Source organism: Camponotus floridanus, unplaced genomic scaffold (genome assembly GCF_003227725.1).
Source record: "Camponotus floridanus strain SB8 unplaced genomic scaffold, Cflo_v7.5 scaffold5, whole genome shotgun sequence".
NCBI classification, from domain to species: domain Eukaryota; kingdom Metazoa; phylum Arthropoda; class Insecta; order Hymenoptera; family Formicidae; genus Camponotus; species Camponotus floridanus.
The window spans coordinates 3,636,982-3,658,404 of NW_020229658.1; the positions used below are offsets into that span (position 1 = coordinate 3,636,982).

The 21,423-nt window shown below is 37.3% G+C and overlaps 2 protein-coding genes across 52 annotated transcripts in view; both read right to left on the reverse strand.

Moving 5' to 3' along the window:
* Positions 1-9,602: 9,602 nt before the first annotated feature.
* Positions 9,603-12,495, reverse strand: LOC105258011 (protein dpy-30 homolog). Of its 2 annotated transcripts, XM_011268998.3 has the most exons (4): positions 12,416-12,484; positions 12,227-12,303; positions 11,441-11,713; positions 9,603-9,933 (listed from the first exon to the last, which is right to left on the reverse strand). In XM_011268998.3, exons 1-3 carry the CDS (start codon positions 12,429-12,431, stop codon positions 11,471-11,473), a joined length of 336 nt encoding a protein of 111 aa, XP_011267300.1. In that variant the 5' UTR covers positions 12,432-12,484; the 3' UTR covers positions 9,603-9,933; positions 11,441-11,470. The 2 variants fall into 2 exon arrangements, with proteins under 2 accessions (XP_011267300.1, XP_011267299.1); XM_011268997.3 differs by lacking the exon at positions 9,603-9,933 and having other exon boundaries at positions 10,714-11,713; positions 12,416-12,495.
* A 1,285-nt stretch (positions 12,496-13,780) lies between these two features.
* The window catches only part of LOC105258012 (Down syndrome cell adhesion molecule-like protein Dscam2), a 71,703-nt gene continuing 64,060 nt past the window's right edge, over positions 13,781-21,423 (reverse strand). For 48 of the 50 annotated variants that reach the window (XM_011269016.3, XM_025412303.1, XM_025412298.1 and 45 more), the window contains exons 25-30: positions 21,148-21,285; positions 20,103-20,293; positions 19,601-19,961; positions 19,125-19,182; positions 18,689-18,694; positions 13,781-17,943 (exon numbers count right to left, since the gene is read on the reverse strand). In XM_011269016.3, the coding sequence (XP_011267318.1) occupies positions 17,859-17,943; positions 18,689-18,694; positions 19,125-19,182; positions 19,601-19,961; positions 20,103-20,293; positions 21,148-21,285 (839 nt within the window). In that variant the 3' untranslated portion in view covers positions 13,781-17,858. The remainder of the gene's footprint in view (positions 17,944-18,688; positions 18,695-19,124; positions 19,183-19,600; positions 19,962-20,102; positions 20,294-21,147; positions 21,286-21,423) is intronic. The other 2 variants (XM_025412310.1, XM_020029608.2) reach the window with 1 other exon arrangement.

Here is a 21,423-nt window from a genome sequence, read left to right on the forward strand (position 1 = left end):
GCGATCGGGAAAACCGCGTGAATCCACCTTCTGTCGTCTTCCGCTCTTCGGAACGCTCGTATAGCGTCGTATAGCCGGCTACACGGTTTCACCATTATCGGGTGTTTACGAGGATGACGACGAGGGGTGTAGTACGAGGCACACACGAGGACGACCGGGGTCGCATCGCCGCCGGTGGAGATCGCATCGGCCGCTTCGCATAATAACTAGCTACCGCGCATTTACATTTTAATACGACCGTTCTGCATAGCGGATAAAAGATATATACCTATCATGGATGAAATCACCTGCTGCTATCCCCATCGGCGACACCGTCGCGTACACACGCTTCGATTCGACTTTCGTCGAAACAATTCAGTCGCAATAATGTCGCCTTTCTGGATTATTGTTTATGGAAAAATCTCTTCCTTTTATTGCTCGATCTTTTCCTGAACATTTACGTATGATAGAATATTTTTAAAACATAAACAATTGTATGTGCGTGTGCGTTTTACTTCATTAATTAATAATTAACTTTTTAGGTATGTACGAAAAAATACTCAAATTTATTTTCGCTGATAATTCATCTCGAAAATCTGATGTATTAATTCTGTAATATAAATTACAGAAAATTTCAAAATAGAAGGGTCGTAATCTTCTTGTAAAATACCATTTTTGACATTTTAAAGCGGATGGATTAACTTTAAATAAAACAGTTCTTAAATCTTCGCAAATCCACTATTCAATTAATCTATCAAATGCGTTACGTCCGACGTGCGAACGTTGTATTTTTTTCTAAATACATTTACATATATCTGTAAATGTATTGTTAATAAAGATTAAATATCGAAATCGTATCATCCGGGCCGATATCGGAAATTTTGGCCGCACGAAAATGGATAGAAAATGGATAATATTAACAATACCGTGTTGCACGGTCTTGTTAGGCAAGCATTTAAAATTTGAATAATTCTACATTTCATGACAATCGGCTAATTGAAAAAACAGACACATTAAATAAATATCTCGGGACAATGTAAATTTCCCGCGCCTATTGTCCCGACGTAATTTGTTATCCAAGATTGGTTCAGGTCGAGAGATTTCAGACGTCAGCGATCGGGAAGGGGAAGCTTCGAAAGGTACCGCGTGTGTTGTAGCACGAATCCGGAAAGCCGGCTAGATATCCATTAAGATAGTGCCAGGCCATCTTTAACGGCAAATCAGAATGTCGACAACAACGGTTGGCAGGGGTTGGTGTCGAGAGAATGACGAAGCAAGAAACACGGCCGTCGTTTCGTCGCGTGGTTTACGAGTTTCTCTTTGGAGTGTCCCAAACGCGATTTTGCGAGCGGATAGGCTGTGAAAAACGTTTCCAGAAAGAGCGATATAGCGTTGAAAGATTAGACGTATTTAATTCGTATGGGAAAGATTAGACGTATTTAATTCGCATGGGATTATTTATAATGCGCAATTAAATTGTTTTGATTATTAAAGCACTTTTATGTTACGTGTACTTTTTTGTTCGAATTCTATGTAAAATTTATTTTCGATAAAAAACCGTTATTTATTTCTTTTATTTATTTGATTCTCTAAAATATTAAAAATTGTTATTTGAATACATCCCCATGCAATTATAATTAAAATATATTATGTGATATAAAAAAGTTAAATGTACGTGACACATTTTCGATAAGCTATTGAATTGCCCATAAATGCAATTGATGAATGGAGATCGTGAACGGAGCTAATTGACAACTAATTTATTAAATGTCGAAAAAGTGCGATAATGGAAGCGGAGTAACGAAAGTGCGTTATAATTGCGGTGCACTCTACTTTTTTACGCATCGATGAGATTCACTGTCGATTCAATATAATCCAATTGAGCTCGGTTTTATAGATCCAAGATTAATATAGCAAAAATCGATTTTTTCTAGCAAAAGTTACATGACTGAAATTACTTTTATTTAAAATGCATTTTAGAATCGATATTTTGAAAGATATTAATTTTATATCTCATCCTATACGGACATCTCCGCGTGAAACAGTATTGACTTTCTCGGCAAGTCCATAACCAGACATGGCTCATGCCGGGCAATGAATATCGGGATAGGGAAATGGCGAGAGAGCCTTGTGAATACGTCGTGTCGTCGTGCTCGCACATATATAACGGTGATTTATTAGGTAGGGAATTCCAATTCGCGGTCTGACTCGGTTGCGCGTCGCATCGCTGTCGAATCCCGTAAACATCTTCGATTCGCTCCTCGGTATTTCCGTTTAATATCTCCAAGAACGTTATAAATTTCAATTCATTTACCATCCGCGATTTTTCTGGAATCTCGAGAATCACTGCGTGTAAAAGCGCGCATTCGAATTACGCTCGAAAGAAGCAATGGTAATTTCTTTGAATATTTTTAAAGACTCTTGAGTTAAATTAAACGTCGGGGGTTGTTTGGAAATTTTGTGAAAATTGAAGAACTTGAAAGCATGAAACTTTGCTACTTTGTAACGTCTTATAATGCAATGTGTTCTCTCTATTTTATTTAACTACACTGAAAAAAATATCCGGTGAAAAGGTAACGGATATTATACTGATCACTTTAATCGAAAAAAAAAGAAACCAATCAGATATCCAATCAGAAAATATCGATCGATCGGATATCTGATCAGAAAGTTCAAAATTCTGAACTTTCTGATCAGATATCCGATTAAAGTGATCGGTATAATATCCGTTCGTTATGTACCTTTTCATTGAACATTTTTCTCAGTGTAATATAAACAATAAATTACTTTAAACGAAATACGTAATACTATTTTTATCTTTAATCGTAGTATAATAGTCAAATAATGAACATGAAAAAAATAAAAATACACATGAAAAAAAACATATTCACACAAATAACGAGAAAGAATCCATTCGATACTCGTCAAAGAATTTGTCGATAGAAAAGACGCAGTCAGAGCTCGCATGTAGAATAAGGAAAACAGATCACGTTATTTAATCTGAATGTCAGGAAAAGCGAATGCGGTGGATATCGACAGGGAATCAATTCTGAATGTACAATTCAATCAAGATCAATCGTTTCCGGCTCGCAATATTATATATATATATGTAGGCAAGAGGTTTTATCGAACTCATTTTTCCTTCTGACATTTCACCTAACTCGCAAAGATAGGATCGCTTCGTTATCTTCACGTACGAATTGCGATTATTTTCTGTTTCGTGCTAATCTTAATTTCATTTACGGCAGAATGCCTGAAACGCGAAGTTGCGCTTCGCCGCGCAGCGGAAATAAATTGGTGCCGTGCAATTACATTATATCCGCTAATTTGTTTTGGTCTTTTGCAATGTGACAGAAGACTGGCACTCTCAGCTCGGCATTGCCGAGCGAAATACATTGAGGAAGAAAGACGGAAGCAACAGCCATTTTCATTACAGGAGTCGTTAACGTTTTACGAGATGCAACAAACTTAACTTTAAATGTTTAAACGCGTCTATCGAAATGTCAGAACGACTCGTTTGGGGTATATTTAATAATAAAGTGACATACTTTTTAAAATTCAACAAAGCAACTATAATGAATCTACTCTTTTACCATTCGGCAGAATGGATAACCGATACATTTCATTGTCAAGATATTATATATATAAATATAAAAATGGAATCATGCTTTATTTTTATAAACAGGCATACAAATTTAATTCGCGCAATATCTTGCAATATGTCAATTGGGAAAACTTGGACAATGGTCGTAAGCAGAAAAGGAACGAATTGCGCAATCTAGGCATTCAAAATCGTGTGTGGCTTTCCGACAAAAATATCAGTCCGCTAGTAGTGAATTATACGACGGTAAGGTATTATTCCATGGTAAGGGATGGCGTAGCAGTTATCTGATTCCGTTATCTATGCACCGTATATCCGCATAGGTTCTATCGTGAAAATAACAGTCCGAAGAAATAACGTATTCGGAGACTCTGCGCTCGCAGGTACACCGCGTGGTTTTCCATCGTTTCGATATTCTCCCCGTTTTCGTTGCTGTCGCAAGAAGAGAAGACGAGGGATGCAACGGAAAACACGAGGTTAAAAAAACGCGACAACTCATACATATGCAAAAAGTTTCCGGATTTAAAATACAGTCTGAAGACTACTCACAATCGAGTGAACGACAAGAAACGAATAATTATTATAATTATAGTAAACACGTTCGATTTTTCGACAATTTGGATGCAAAATAAATGAATTATGTAATGACACAATACTACGTAAAACATACACACACACACACACACACATAAATATATTAATTTAATATATTAATTTATTTTTTATAAAATTTATATATATTATTCATATATATTAATAATTAAATTATTATATATTAATATATTATATTATATATTAATAATTTTTTTCTATCACAGAATTGTATATTATTATATATTATATATTAATATAATATATTATATATTAATAGTTTTTCTATCACAGAATTGTATATTATTATACATTTAATATTTATTATATTATTACATATATTTAGCGTAAGATCGCATTTCTCGATTTATCAAAAATCAAGTATACATTCTGGCTATTTCTCAAATATAATAACAATATTAAAATCATGAATCAGCATATACTGTAATTGCTCTTTTATAAAAAATTAATATATCTCAAAAAATTATTAATAAAAGTATCTCAAAAACTCAATTATAATATTTAATAATAATTTCGAAAACTTGTTTATTTTTTTATCCAAAGATCAAATTTTTAATATTATTTCATACATGTTTCATACATATTATTTCGTTCTACAAACGACATTATTGTCATAAAAAAAGGAAACTGAAAAGATGAAGATAAGGTCAACGATAAAAATGAAAGAGGAAGGGTCGTGACGGTACATGCTATACGCAAGGATACAAGCCCAGCTATTAATACCCGCAAATTATAAATAATGTCGCTATTGCGACCACAAATCAACGTTTGCGGTAATACCGTCGGGATTTTCGACTCGTTGGAGGATTAAGCGCTTTCCCGAGAGACGCCGACCTGCTGCCGGAGAGAAGACGATAAAGGACGGCATGGGCGAAGAGGAAAGGAGGGACTCCGCGATCGAAAGTCGAAGCCCACGGGGTGGATCTGTGCATTAAGCTCCATTAAAAGAAAGGTAATGTTTCGTGGGTATGTTTCATCGAATCGATGCAGGCCGCGCAGACGATGCCGATATCGCCTTACTAACCGCTCTTGCCATAATGGCACGATGCGCGCGCGCTGCACAGAAGCAAAAAATATTTATTTCCGATAAAGTTCCAGCCATTAGACGCCATCCGAGAGAACGTTCCATGGCTGCCCGTGTTTCAGAAAGATCGTAGTTTCGTTCGTAAGATCGAATTTTACGGTTTCGCGATCGGGTAATAATAACCCGCTGTGATGGCACCGAAGTATTCGTGTGTACGTGTATATATTTTGTGTATGTGTGTATGTGTATTGAAATATATTCCCAGTCATAATCACGCGCCATTATTTCGCGATACAGGGGGTAGTATCGATTTTAGATACTTTAAAAAGACGATATTTATAAATGATGCCTCTAACTTATTTATAGCCGAGATTAATTAAACAAGTTGTGTAAATTCAATCGCAGGTGTATTTTAACTAAGCGATTTTTATGTTTAATAAAATATGGTAAAATAAAATAAAATTACGACTCTGTCTCATAGCAAAATTGTGAAATAAATTTTTATGTTCTTCCTAAAAAAAATATTTGACATGTTTTTTTATATAAGAGATCATGTTTCATTAATATATTTTGTTATATATATATATATATATATATATATATATTTATGTCAAAAAATATAATATTAAATCGAAGTGTCATGTATCACAAATTTCCTATAAAATAGATACAAGAATAAATCGGAGAAATAAGACGGCGGCCTGATATCGCCCGCAGAAAATTAGAGATCAATATCGCGGAGATCTTCCGACAGAACATCGTCTGACAAAGAGATAACATGACTGATTCCTGCAATTACTTGACGATCTTTGAGGAGTTTTTCAAGGAGGGTACCAACAAATCTGAAGGACTCGACCTGGACACCCGGAGAGGAAGGAATAAGATGAAGTTAGAATGCTCGAGCGATGCCGCGACCTGATAACGTACATCACTTTGCTCTGGATCTTGTCTCGTTGTCTTCGGACAGAGACGCCATCGCCGCTAGAACATCCACGGTAAGAGAGGCAGATCGTCAAACAGATTGAAATGAAGAAAGAAAGAGAGAGGAATGAAAGAAGAGAGATGAGGAACAGAAGAGCTTTTATTTTCTCTTCTCAGAGAAAATACCGCAGCCAGATCTGAAATGAAAATCTGTGGCAGGCCCGCGGGATAATTCGGTGGAACGGAGAGAACGCGCGGGCAAGAACGTCGACAAACTGATTAAAAAGTCGACCCACGAATCCGGAGAGAGTATGAATATAATCTCCGACAAATATTTAAGTTTTGCCGACGCGTCCCCGCGAAAAGTCGCGATTGTTGACTGCGCGCGTTGCCCGATAACGTAGTGACCCTGCCCGAAGCGTGGCTATCTCGTCGGAAATAATACCACTTCGCGGATTAACTAGTTCAAAAGCGCCGACTCGTATTGAATCGAGGAGAGCAGAAGCGTTTTGCCTTCTTTGTCGAAGCAAAACGCATTTGCAAAATAAATTTAAATTTTGAAACCATTTGAATATTCAAACATTTACAATTCATAGATCACAGTTCCATTTTTAACATGAAACGCTTTAATGCAGAAAACTCCAATAATTATTCGAAATATTTCTCGTAGAGAGGATGTTACTTTTTTGCAAATTAATATCAAAATATTCAAACTGCAATTTATGAACAACGCTGATCAACGTTTTTTTACAATTACACGCATTGCAGAAATTACGTAAAATATTGCTTTCCTAAATGAAAGACTTAGACATGTTAATATTTTATAAATTCTTACGCATGAGTGTGCAAACTTGCTCGTGCAATAGCTGAGGTTCGAAATCCGAAATGCAGTTAATCGTAAAAATATATAGAAGCCCGGAATTCATATCGGTATTTATTGCTTCGGTTTTTTGCTGTGACAACAAAAGATCGTGTATCACCTTCCACGGGCGAGACCGAAAAATATTTTTGCCGTTATCAGATAAAACTCAAGCGGCAAAAAAATACGAGAGAAAGGAGGGTTTTAGCCAGCACGAATCTGCCGGGTAAGCGCTTTTTTCCCGACACCTCGGCAAAGCGAAGAGCTGCGGCGGACTTCTCAGTTATGTAGAAACATTTTATATAATCCTGTGCCGCATCAGTGAAGAGAATCTCTAAAAATCCCGTCGCGCTTCTTAAGAATTGTATTCTTACTGGCCGATCAGAAACGTCAGCAATTTTGTTCACTGTCGTTTCTATCTTGTGGGCTGACAAAAAATCATTCTACAAATCGATTTCTCAAAAAAAATTGATATAATTATATTAAACTGTAAAGAACATTACAATATAAACACTAAATGCTCATTTCTCTGATAATTTTTACTATATTACATAATATATTGTATTATGTAATTTTTATTGTATTATATACAATATTACTTGTCATCGTATTCATTAAAAATGTAATGTTGAATCTATATGTAGTTTTATGCTATCTACAGAAAAAAATAATACCAAATTCTATACTTTTGTAACAATTAAGTCTTTAAAATATAAAATTCTCTTTTCTCTATAAAATTTATTTTAAAATATCAAAGTTGCAAAATTTATTTAGCTGGAAATTATGTCTCTGCATATAAATACTTCATATTCGTATTTGATTCACATATAATCTATAAATTCTATTTCTAGAAAGGACGACAAAGGATAATTTCTACCTATCAACGCTCTAATCGCGGATTTTACGATCCTTTGATTCCCACACGTAAATAATAGGGATTGGCATTATTTAATTATCAGCATTATTCTGCTGCATTAATTAATCAATCTTGGCTTTCAAAAGCCGTCCCGATCCGTCTTAGTGAGTTGCGATTCCCTAACTGTGATCCACAAAGGACGTACATCGTAAACATCGAATCACTGAGCTCTCAAGCTGCGCATTTGAAACGCAAACCGAAATCGAACGCCGAGAGAGAGAGAAAGAGAGAGAGAGAAAGGGAGAAAAGCAAATACATACACATAGCTATAGTTATACTAATTGCTACTGCTTATTAATTCATTAACTCCAATTCTCCTTAAAAGAAAATCTTGGACATCGTCCTATAAAAGCAGTTTCGTAGGGAAATTTTAACGCAAAAGAAAGATCGAGGGAATAATGAAATTTTTTTCGCGAGAGACATAATAAAAATTAAAAATATCTCGTATGTATTTTTGCAATATTTATATTCACGCTTGTATAATAATGACATTCAAAGTTGGCAATATTTCGATAAATAACGCGATTTATTATCAAAGCCGCTGTTTGAAAAGATAATGCAACACGGTAGGCAGGAGAGGGAGGCAGGAAGGGATTAACGTTTTCGGCGTCCACCAGCAATTAATCGCCGGTCGTAACGAGGAATCACGTGCGCGCGCGGGCAGCGATTAGGCGCGCGGCTAATCCGCGCGCGCTGGACCTACCCGGAGCATCGGCGACGCGGACAGACGGCCGTGCGATATTGCGCTAAACCGAGCAATTACCGGCCGTAATCCCGGTAATAGAATTCCAATATGCGTGCCAATTGGACCGAGTCGTCCCAAGTGCGGGCGTGCAGGCGTGAATCTGCAGGGTTCCGAAACCTGCACGCCCTGGCGAAAATCGTGACACGGCTCGGCCATTAGCTAGGGCCCACAATTATCCGTAGGCTCTCTCTCTCTTCCTCTTTGGACGTGCACGCATGTGTACACACGCGTGCAGCACGCTCGTCCCTGCGTATCGCGCATATGTGCACGTAAACCGCAATAAGGGTGCCTCTGGAGAGGACACGCTCGGGAGATCTACCTATCCGTCTACCTTTCGATTTGCACATTCGACACGCGACATGATCACGGTCACTGTTAGTACAACTAGGAAATACTTCGCTGATCCGGCCTTCGGCGTGATTATTGCGCGCGGATCGAGCATGCGACTCGCACGAGAATAATGAAGGGATGGAACAGAGAATACGCAGATATTCATATCCGAGATATCTGGACCTGAGAGCGAATATTGAAACCGGTACAATTTCGGCGAGTTCAATTTTCGATATGGATTCAATTTCGCAGATATATATAAAGGGGTAACCATACGTCATTCAATTGTCATTTTTCATTACGTCTGCAGCGTTAAACTTGGAAAAATTATGATTGCAATCCATAAAGCAGAGTATCTCTGTTCAAACATACGATTTTTTTCCTTACTATGGATATGGCAATCAAAAAAGAATTTATATTTATATAATTTTTGAAAAATGGTAATAAATATAATATAAAGATAAAAAAGTATAAAATTTATAAAATTAAATTAAAATGCAGTACATTTAATAGGACTCTTTTAAATAAAATAAAAAATTAACATTAATCTTAAATCAAATTACTTTATATAACTGTTTAAAAATGGTCCATTTTAAAATCTAAATATCATTTAACTCTACATTATATCCATGAAAGAAAAAAAAAAACGCTTGGTTCGAGATATACTCTGTATATTCATATTCTAGCATTGCATAAAGCTACTTACATAGTTCTGGAGTTGGAAAAGCACAGCAAACAGGAATGTGGAGAGGAGATGGAAGCAACTCGACGTGGAAATTATTGCGTGCTTCTCGCAGGGAAGTAAAAAAAGATAAAGGTGGATGTTGCTGCATCATCAACAATTGCATCGAATTCTTCTGTATTGTGCCGCGAGTGTGGACTTTCCACTTTTGCGCATTTATTCGTGATCCGTTGCAGAAATGAGTGATGAATGTGAAAGTTCACTCTAAATACACAGAAAAAAAGAAACAGAACCGGTATTATTGTGTCGTTCAACAACGTGCACGTATGTAAAATATTAAAATGTACCATTCATCATCTAGTAAAATTTAAATTCCTACGACGTTTTAAAAATGCAATTTATCAGCCACACATATGCACAATATGGAGTTATTGTAAAATAATATCAGTTTTTTTAAATTATTAGATAAATGATGAATAGTAAACGCTTTATTTCTTATTTCATTACAACATCTGATACTGTTTTCCAGAGACGGCCTCCACGTTCCTAAGACGAACAAATTACTGGTAAAGTACTTTGCACGAGAAACTCAAGTTTGGTAAAAATACTGCTTAGTGCCTTTATCTTATCACGACAGAAACGTGTCGACCCTCCCAGTCGAACGGGTACAAAACAAAAGACTAAGAGTTCGCGATCAATGTACGTGTGTACGGGTAAGGGTCGAGGATTCTACGAGAGGATATACGAGGAGAACTCGAGCAAGAGGATAGCTCGCCGTTAATTGGACTAGGTCCGATGATGTCGCTGTGCGAATTGTCGGTCACGAAATTACCCCGATATCTTCTCGCGTCGTCATTTAGAGCTCGTGCGGTACAATCGGACGCCACTACACGGATTTTCTTTTCCTTGTGCCTCGCCGATGCCCCGAAGGGAGCCCAATTACTCCGGCGAGACTCTGTAAGACCAACCGACGAGTTTCGTCGAGACGAAAACCGCAGGAAGAGGTGAAATAAGACACGAGGAATAATAAAACTGAACGCTGTGTGTGTTTGTATGTGTCTAGACATCCTTTTTCCCTTTCTCTATTTGCAACGCACGCGAGTGTTGCACGTCCGATGTAAATTATCGATTTTATTGGAGCGCGAGATAAATTTAACGCCGATTCATTGCGCGATTACATTTAATTGCCTCCAATTAAATCGCCGTTCCAATTAAAATCGACACGAGCAGGGAAGGTTCATTACGATTTATTGGATCGATGGCAGCAGCCCTTTTCTCCGCTCCTTTCTTTTGTTCGCTTTCGCGCCGTAAATTTGCAAAGAATTGAAAATCAGAGTCTACACGCTTTTTTAATATATTTTTAAAATATTCTTTCATAAAAGCCACATTATCATGTTTCTTAATTATATTTTATCTATGTGTTTGCATAGAAAAAGTAGCAACTTTTTTTAATACATATTACAAGTCAATAACGATTTAATATCAATTCTGTAACTGCTATTGCAATTAGGATAATTCTGATGTTGCTATTATTTTTATACAAAAAACCAATATTTATTTAAAATAATTTCAATATTTAAAAAACGTATATTTTGTATTCCACAGAATAACGCTGTATTACTCCTCTAAAAAGTCACTACTGTCCCTACAATAGGGAGCTAATTCATTTTTATTTCGTTCAAAAATACGCAAGTACATAATACGTTTATAACGTAAATATGTGCTTGAAGTATCAAAAAGAGATTTTTAGGAAGTAAAGTTCATATATTACCACGAAATGCGCACATGGACAGGGAAGCATTCACTGACTAGTCGGCGGCGAACCGCCATTATCGTACTGACTCTTGTTTCTAAGTAAATAGCCAGCGAGGAAGCTTATAGGATCAGCAGGTCTCTCTTTGGCTAAACAGGATAATGCTTGTAGCAATATCGGTACTACTGTCTGATCCAAATATTGTCTGGTTGGAAGAGATTGCACTTCGACACGAGATTTCTTTGCTGGTACACCAGACATATCACCATCTTTATCCATTCCTATTACTTTCTGTAAATAGAAAGATAAAATTTATAAGTCAATCAGCAATATTCACAGAAATACTACCTTGTAAGCCATTGTATAAATAACTCTAAGTTGATTGTTCTGATAATTTCAACTGATTAACTTAATGATTCCTCAATCACAATATTATCGAGAAAGCAATATATACAAGTAAATTTAAGTAAAATTTAATTTATTAGTTAACTCCGATGTATTAATGTAATTAGATTAAATACACTTACACTTACATAAGTTACAAGTTTGAAATACCGATTTAATTTATACAGTTGGATATATTCAAAAACACATGTTTTGTATTTATAAGAATATAATGCAAGGTTACTGTCAGTTAACAGATACCAGATAATAAAGAATGATGATATCACACAAGCCAAGCTAACCTAACCTTACTTTCGCGCCGAAAGCGCGCGCGTTTTCGTGTTTATTTAACAGACTCATGATAATTTCTCAGATGAGATATCGCTGCTCGACGAGCTGAAATTATATGAATTTACTTACGTGAGTCGTCTCGGATACGGCATTGGCGATGGGTTGAGCCGGCGTCGATGCTTCCGTTCGTTCTTCGGTTCCGTTCTCTGTTGTTACATGAAAGAAACAAAAAATGAATAATGACTACGTTAATAAGAGAGTCCGGTCATTAAACAGGCCTGAAGATTACACGGAAATGGGAAATAAACGGACACGTACCACCGCCGGACGCCATCGTATAAACAACCGTCACTGCCAACCGACATTGAACTACTGCGCCGCGATAATCCTTTGCTAACTTCACGGTAAAGCGCACCATCGATAAGGTAGGTCAGAGACCTGTACTGCAGATAAATCATTTTAAAAACCCCCAGGGTGAGTTCAATGAACCTAACAATGAATCAGCTGGATCTTATCTCTCCCTATTTACGATTCTTTTTCCTCTCTATGTTTTTAACACTTTTACATAATTTATTATTAAGCTTTCAATGTAATAATTATCTATTTAATATTTTGTAATTAAATAATTAATGATGTAATAAACTATACGTATATTATATTAATAATATAAGTATCATATATATATATATATATATATATATATATATATATAAAATCTATTAAAATATATTAATAATTATTATTATTACTATTACTAATTATTATTACTAATTTAAATATATTATTATTATATTATAATATATTATAAATCAGAATTATATATTTCAATTGATAAATTTTAGATTTTAAATTTTAATCGCAATTATTAATGATTAATATGATAACACATTAAATTAACGTATAAAAAATAAATTAAATTAATATATACGCATATATATTATTATAAAATCAATAAACTAGATATCATTATGCCTTCTTTAACATTGTTTTTCATCTGTATAAATATTTTTAATTATTACATAATTCATTAAACTTTTAATATAATTATATGATAATTATATACTTAATGTCTCGCACAACTAAATCATAATAACATAATCAGATATGTATATTAATATTATATCGAATTTATTTTTAAAAAATTTTTACTTTTTTATGGAATTTTGTCTTTAATCTTAACTACCAGCATTGAAAAGGTCCTGGAATAGGACGAAACGTTTGCGAACACGAAATTGTACATGTTAATATGCTAATATATTATAAACATGAATATTAACTACTAAAGTTTTAAGTTTAATTTATTTTCTTAAATCTTTATTTGCAAAGAACGCCTTTGCCGTAGCAGTAATCTTTGCCTAAATTGTGATTAATTTTCATTGTAATATTATATCATTTGTAATATATTAAAATTTATTTCAATATTACACTATAAATCTATAATATATTTTAATAGAACATAAATCACACAAAATTATATTTCAATGATTAAATTAAAAACTCGCAATTATTAATGTTCCTATGATTGATATATAATACATCAAAGTGATGTAAAGAAAATGAATTGAATTAATATATGCGCATATCACACAAAATCAATGTATACGTAAAATATTCTTGTTTATGCGCAAGTAAAATTCAAAAATCAGAGAGAATTCGACGGAGCTGTAGAGAGAAAAATCAGCGACCGTTTTAAGATTTATTTATTTAACGCAAAGTTAGACGCTACAACTTTGGTACAAAAACATAAAATAGTGGCATTGAGAGGAAACGATACACTGCGAGCGGGTCCTCGAGTCTCTCCGCAAACGCGGGGGATGATGTTGCGCGCGTTTTCTTCTTTGCTTTTTTTTATTAGACAATACGTCGCGATCCCGCGTTTCTTTTTCACGGGTGCAAGGATAAAGAAAACCAAGGAACGCAAAGGAAACGCTTCGAGTCTGACAGGCGACAATGAGAAGGGTACGAGCTCGAAGAACCGCGTTCGCCGTCGTACTAAAAGAACAGCCAAATGCTTTCAACGCATATATCAATCAAGCATACACAAGCGAGCGACACGCTTCGCAGCGTCTCTCAAAAAGTAACATCGAATCTTGCAAAAAATTACCACACAATATACGTCGATTACGCGACGAGCGAACGATGGGCTCGAGAGTGCTTAGCAAGAAGAGCTGATATAAATGGCAAATGTAATTTTACAATTTTAATATACTAGATGCTAGATTGTGCGTAGAAATATAAAGCAATCATGCGAGCAAAAAGTGAATAAAGCAATATGTGGACGTAAATTTTCAGTCTTTAAGTTGTACGTTATTCTCGTTATCAATGTTTCCAGCTGGAAAAGAAATCAATGTTTAGCCGAAATTCAATTGAACTCACTGTTCGCTAAATGTTTCATTTCGCAACACTTCTTGCCAAGCACCCTGGACCGCTTAACATAACGTTATCACCTGTGCGACGTCGCGGACGTCCACTTCGCTTAATAAGACAAAACGATGAGCCGCGACCGAAATAGCGCGCGGACGTGATCACATCACTATATACGAATGCATAATATCATTATCATTATCGGTCTACGCCGATGTGTTAGCTCTGGTTAAATTCGGAAGCGATTCGAAGCGACAAAGTTTTTCGCGGGGGCGAGTTAAGTGAGTAGAACGTGATACTATATAAGTCATAAAGGGTGACTTGGGACGATATGGCTACGTTAATTACGGTAAGAGCGCGATCGTAACATATACACGAGACACGAGGCTTTTGCGCAGCCTTTTAAAATCACATCGATGAGTAAAAGTGCGTCGGCGTGTCGAGCCGCGACCAGTTTAAGACAAGCAGAGGGTAGGAATTCCTCTGCGAAAGCAAAAGCGACTTATGAAGACGAAGCACCCCTTAAAATTTCATGCGGAAATTCTCCGTGTGTTTTTACTTTTAATCGCATTTATGTAAGTAAAAAACGATATGACAAGTAATGAAATGATAACAATGATAGAATATACTAATTACAACATTGAATTAATATTGAAATGCGTTGGGAGATTAAATTTCTCCTTTAAATTTTCGCGTAAAATTAAAAAATTTTTAAGCATTACCATCCGCTCTTAATCGCTAGTTTTCTTGTCGTGTTGTTTAATACATACAGAAATTCCCTAATTCCTTTCAATTAAAATAAATCTAATAAATTGAATGAAAATTGAGTTAATGCTAAAATAATAGCGAGATATACATAAATGCTAAAAGTTTGTTCCAAATGGTCCGAATTAAATATACTAAAGATGTAACACTCCTACTGTAATAGACACGTCTGTCGAGGATGCTCCTTCGCCCAGTCGCCCAACTGGGAGCCGGCTCGTACATCGTCTCGACAAACAAATGCGACACCTAGAAATATCTACTTACAACGTATGTATAATATATAGTTAGCGTATATATAATATATATTTATATTTGTATGTATATCTAGAAATAGTATCGTGATAAAAACGAACTATGAGACACGACGTCGTGATCGCGACGTCGCGGGATGTCGGGGGGATGCACAACCTAAAGATGCTCCGGAAAGCATCCGTTCCGTTTGTTCGCCCAAGATCCAACGAAGATCAACCGCTCGATCGCGGTCGATCGCGTTTAAGAAAACGATCCATCCCGATCTCTCGCTTCGTCGCAAAGATACAACGACGCCTTCTCGCGACCATCTGTCCGGCTTACGAGCTATCTACGTTAAATCAGCTTTTATATTACTCGAATCGCTTATATTTGTTAATTAACGATCATCGTCGCGATATCAGAATGAATCTTATCAGTACGTCGTAATCAATCGAAGAAGATTAGCACGGGGGTGGGATTAATTAGATGTTTACAGCGGACTAAATATTTATATCATATATAGGACGACAGCAAGTGTGGTGTGACGTGTATTGCGTGCACGCACCAGCGCGTGTATGTGAGGATAATGTTGTTAATGTATAATATGTTTAATTTATACGTGGCTGGCCTGCTGTTTATCGAAGCGTTCCCTCGATGGCTTGCCGCATTGTTCTTCCTACGGACAGTCGATCGGCGTTTTCTATACGGAATCTTATCCTTTGAACGATAAGAATGTCTCGTTCGTCTAAATGAATCGCTAAAGAGGACAATGACGACGATAATGACGAAAGACGAGAAGTGACGACGTACTCCATAAACCTTGCTCTCCGCGACGTCGAGACTCAAGATTGCCGATCGTCAAAGGGACAAAGGGGGAGGGGACACAACCTTCGTTACGAAATTATAAATCATACAGTATATGTATATAATATATGTACGTATGTATGTCTATATATCTCGTACGCTCTCAGAGAGCGGCAGTGTGGCACAACCATGACTCAAAAAGCGACCAACTAATCTCATATGTATATGTGTGTGTATGTGTGTATGTGTATATCATATATACGTTTTTCTTCCCATTATACGCAACTCCTGCGACGATTGTAATCTAGAATTATACCCCGGATATACTAGGACTGTGAATTAATTTTGAGGGATTTACAATAGATGATAATTTATGCTATATCGCATCGGACACTTCTGTAACTATATTCATGTCAAAGCTCTGTCATTAGGCTTTACTTTTTATTATGTGTCATTTTGCTGAAGTGTAAACAACATATTTTTTCTCAGCTTCAAAGATGTCGAATTACGAGCCAACAAAACACCATTTGCGGGAAGTTTTACTTTTTCTGTTTAATTCAAAGAAAAGTGCTGCTGAAAGTCATCGAGTGCTGTTGGAAACTTACGGTGAACATACTCCATCCCTCAAAATTAATTCACAGTTCTAGTATATCAGAAGACCCCCGTAAAATCCACCGTCGCCGAGAGCACCATCATCCGGGTCGCGTCTCTGCCGCAGTTGAGCGCCCGCGAACACGCGACTTCCGGTTGTGTGTTCGCTTTCCTACAGGACTGCCTCACAGCGACAGCTGCGAGCCTCAAACCTCATCTCGCGTACACGTTCGACGATAGTGCGGAGAAAAATTCGTCTTTTTTTATAATAAAAATATTTCATACAAAATAGGCAAAGATAATTAATAAGTTAATTGATAAGCTTATATCACATCTCATTGAGTATCATTCGTGTCTAAACGCAAATTTTGCCTTTTATCTCTGTCAAGCAGTATAAAAAGGTTTTAGTCGACATAATTGAACGTGTACAAAGAGTTTCAGGACTCGCAAGACTTGCGAACGAAGCATGAGTGACTTCATGAATCGCTGCGCCTCCTTCGCGATAGGGCAGTAGATATAGACAGTCTTGAATCTGGCCTTCCTAGATGTGCGTAATCGACTGAATTGGTTCGAAAAATTGTATCAAAAACAAGGCAGTTTCAAAGTTGGCCTTCCCCAAAGATCAATTGTAAACGAACGTACTCGAGGAAGTACAAGGGAAAGATGGAAGGCCGACAAGTGTTTGCGAGAGAAAAAGGAGAAGTCGCGTAATTTGGTCGTGTTAGGGGCGAAGGAGGCAATCTTATTTCGCAAGACGGACCGCGCAGATCTTTGTCGGTAGTCACGATCTCGAGATGATATCAACATGCGTATACCTTACGTGGTAATCGAATCTATCTACTCGCGACGACGTCTAATTTCTATCGTAAATCGTTGCAAATTGGACCGACGACAGCACCGGGGGAAGAATTAGCGTGCGCTTCATTTCCGCGTCTCTCGGCTACTTTCCTCGTGGCCGCCGGCTATCGAGAGAAGCGGAAGATCACGGAAGATGATGATTTACAGGTTACACTGCCACAGTATCGTAGGGTGTGAGGAGTCCCCCGTGACCGCCGTGGGGGCTGCCGGTTTGCCGGCCGGGAGCTTCGTTTCTGCAACAGGAATTTGCATTTTTGATATCCGACCACGTCGATTCTCTCTACGCAACTTCAACAACATTCTCGCGTGCAAATATCTTTTTCCTAATTTTAATACACTTATTTTTAACATTAGAAAGACAGAAGCAACCTTTGCTTTAAATATTAGCAACTCCTATTTTGCAAGTGAAATTAATAGAAATGTAGAAATTAATATGAGAAATCTATAATACGGATTAATTACGACGAAAACATGCGTCATAACAAGAGCAGCGATATTAATTATGCTGTGAATAAATAAAATGTAAAAATGACAATCGTAGAAAGACGCATATCAGTCGTTAATAACATTAGCAACTCATGAAGCGGATTTAATAGCGGTGATAATAGCAAGCTATTGCAAGTTATTAACTGCAGTGGAGAATATGTTTAGCATTCAAAATTTATGTATAATCTCTACCGCATTTTACTTTCGAATTAGTTACGCAGCTATACGTTACACATAGCACTATTCAAAGCTACATGCAAATACATTATATATTAGTAAGCGTTATATTAGTAAGCGTTCTCGATTGGAAACATGTCCAACGTAAGCAACGTTTTGAAGGGTCGTCTACTCTGCTCGCCGCAAAACAAATGAGATAGCCGAATTTCGATGGGATGATGAAAATCAGCGGAAAATAGTATGACGCATCTCAAAAGCTCTTCACATATCTTTAACGTTTGTACACCCTGATTTGATTATGTTTAACGAACTTACGGCTTCCTGCGTAATTAGTCATGAAACAAGAAAAGATCAGATGTATGTTAAATAGTTAAATAATGAGATTTTCGAGGGTCTCTTCGAAAGTCGCTAGTGAACCATCGCGCAATCGTTAATTCAATCGCGTGCGAATAATCTCGAGTATCCGAATAAAGGTATACGTCGAGGATTAAAAGGATCGGTAGCGTAATCCTATAAAGAAGAACGCATAGAGATGAATCGGATAGCGGTCGAAGCCGCAGCGAGCGACAGTGAAACAGCGCTCAATTCGGAAAACAAATCGCGTCGTACTTTGTCGCAATAATATATCGTTAATACATTGCTGTTGCTGCTCTCGCGTGATAATGAAATCGCTCGAGACACAGCAGCAGGAACGGTGAAATCGTCATTAAATTGTTCACACCGTTAACAAGCTCACTTGCGCTCTACTGACCTCTCTATGAGTTTACGCATCTCCTCGGTGGTCATGCCGTCCTTGCCGCGTGCATTCACTGAAATAGAAAAACACACGGCACGATTGACACAACGATTAAACTACTACGACAACACGTAGCATGCAATTCGTGAAAGCTATATAAATGATTAGGATAAAAAAAAATAGAGAAAAACACATATAGTCCACGCGGCGAGTCTTCTCCATTCACGACTCGCTCGCCATGCGATACGATCCGCATAATGCGAGCCGTCGTACGCCTAATAATGCCTAGTGCATATGAAAACGAGCATCAGTAGTAGGGCTGAATCGGAGTGAGATTGTTTCTCAAGAGGGAGCATGTCGCCGGATCAAATAAGACCCGAACAGGAAAGACGAACCCTTCGACTTCCCCATTGGATGGCATCGAATCCCAGCTTCATGATCTCTCTCGTTCTACTCGTTCTCCGATCTATCCCGCGAATCTTTCTACTGACCGCCGTAATTGCGGTTGACAAGCTGGTCACGATCACATTCGGCCTCGCTGATCTCATTGCTCTCCTTGCTGTCGTTGAAGCTGGAATTGTTCTGGTCCTGATGGTTTCTCGGTGGCGGTGGAGGCGGTTCCGGTGAGCCGGACATAGGAATATTGCGAGCTGAGCCTACGCTACGACGTCCGACTGATCCGCGAGATCCGTAATGATCATAAGGTGCGCCATATTGTCCGTACTGAGATCCATACTGGTCTTCCTCGGGAGCGCAATTAGCCGGATCGTCGTATTCGGGCGAGAAGACATTATGAGTGCCGCTGCCGCCTCCTTGGGATGGTACGCGTGAGTAACGGCCATTTTGACGCGGCTATGAAAAAAATTAGCAATTTTAGCAATAATTGCTCCATAGAAAGAATTTAATTTATAAAATAAATTATTCTTGAAAAATAAAATGATCAAGAATTTGCTTATATTGTTTAATTAAATATATATAAAAGATATAAAATACCATAGATTGAGATCCAGAACGGCTGTGAGCAGAAGCATTAGTCGGATGTCCTACAGGTGGTCCCATGGTGCCAGAATGGCCATTTCCTGGATGAGGGAAGGTCTGGAATTGCATAGCCTTGCTCGGGTCCATTTCCTCACGGAATCCCAAAAGATGGAAGGTAGCGTACGGGCAGATCTCATCCTCCATACCTGCAAATGGGTAATCAACCAGGGTAGACTCTGCCGCTATGAGTGAAAAATCTATGAAACATGATTGGTCGAACGATAAAGATTGCTTTTAAAGATTGCTTCTCATGTGTAAAGTCCATTATGACAATTTTATTGAGCTTTGACTCGATTGACAATAGAACTGAGAAAATTGTAAGCAATCTTTTCCTCTATTGATTTTACGTGCTACTTCTATTCAGATTTAAACGAGCAAAAAATATTTTTTACTCACTTTTACGTTTCTTCTTTCCTCGATTCTCATTCTACGTTAAATTATTAAATCTTCAATAATTCCTCATGCGTATTAAAATATATTTAAATAGATTTATTTCAATTGACGCCCGGTCGCCTTATCAATTAATCGCGCAATTTCTATTTTATATAAAACAATATTATTCTTTTTAATTAATTAATCAACGTAATTTCATCTATTTATTACCTAAACTTTATATATAAACAATGAATCAAATCTCTGAATAAAATCTAAATATTTAAAAATATTAGATATTTTTTATGTATCCTAGAAATCTGAAATCGATATGACGATAACGGGCAGAGACATTTTTATCCTAACTTTATGTCTCAAAAACAATGAGTGTAAATAAATGTAATTTTTCTTTATGTGATTCGTGTCATTTGTCGGCGTGCTATGAACGCAGGCATGCGAAAACGTGCAACATCGAGAAATGTGTTGTTAAAGTGACACGGGGTTCTTGAGGAGGGACTTACGAAGACCGCCAGCAACGTCGCCGGCTCCGGCCTGCGATTATCGATCTCGTAGGGCGATCGGACGAATGCCGGACGCCCCCGTTAATCAAAAATACTCTTTTACCAACCTCTATGCGAGAGACCGTCTGCGCTGCCCATACGTGGTGGCGGCGGGCATCTTCTGTTGGGCGCGTAGCGACTCAATTCCTCATACATGTGTCGTCTCGGATCCCACGTCGAGTGACTCCTTAACGAGCCAGTTCCACCTATCGAACACATACTACAAAGGTCGTACGACACGCTGGCGCCTATCAAGATTCATTCCTGCCAACTCTGTTCTCTTCGGAGGACTAGAGATTCTGGGGAGGGCATTCCTTTTTTCTCTCTTTTTTAAAGGCACGATT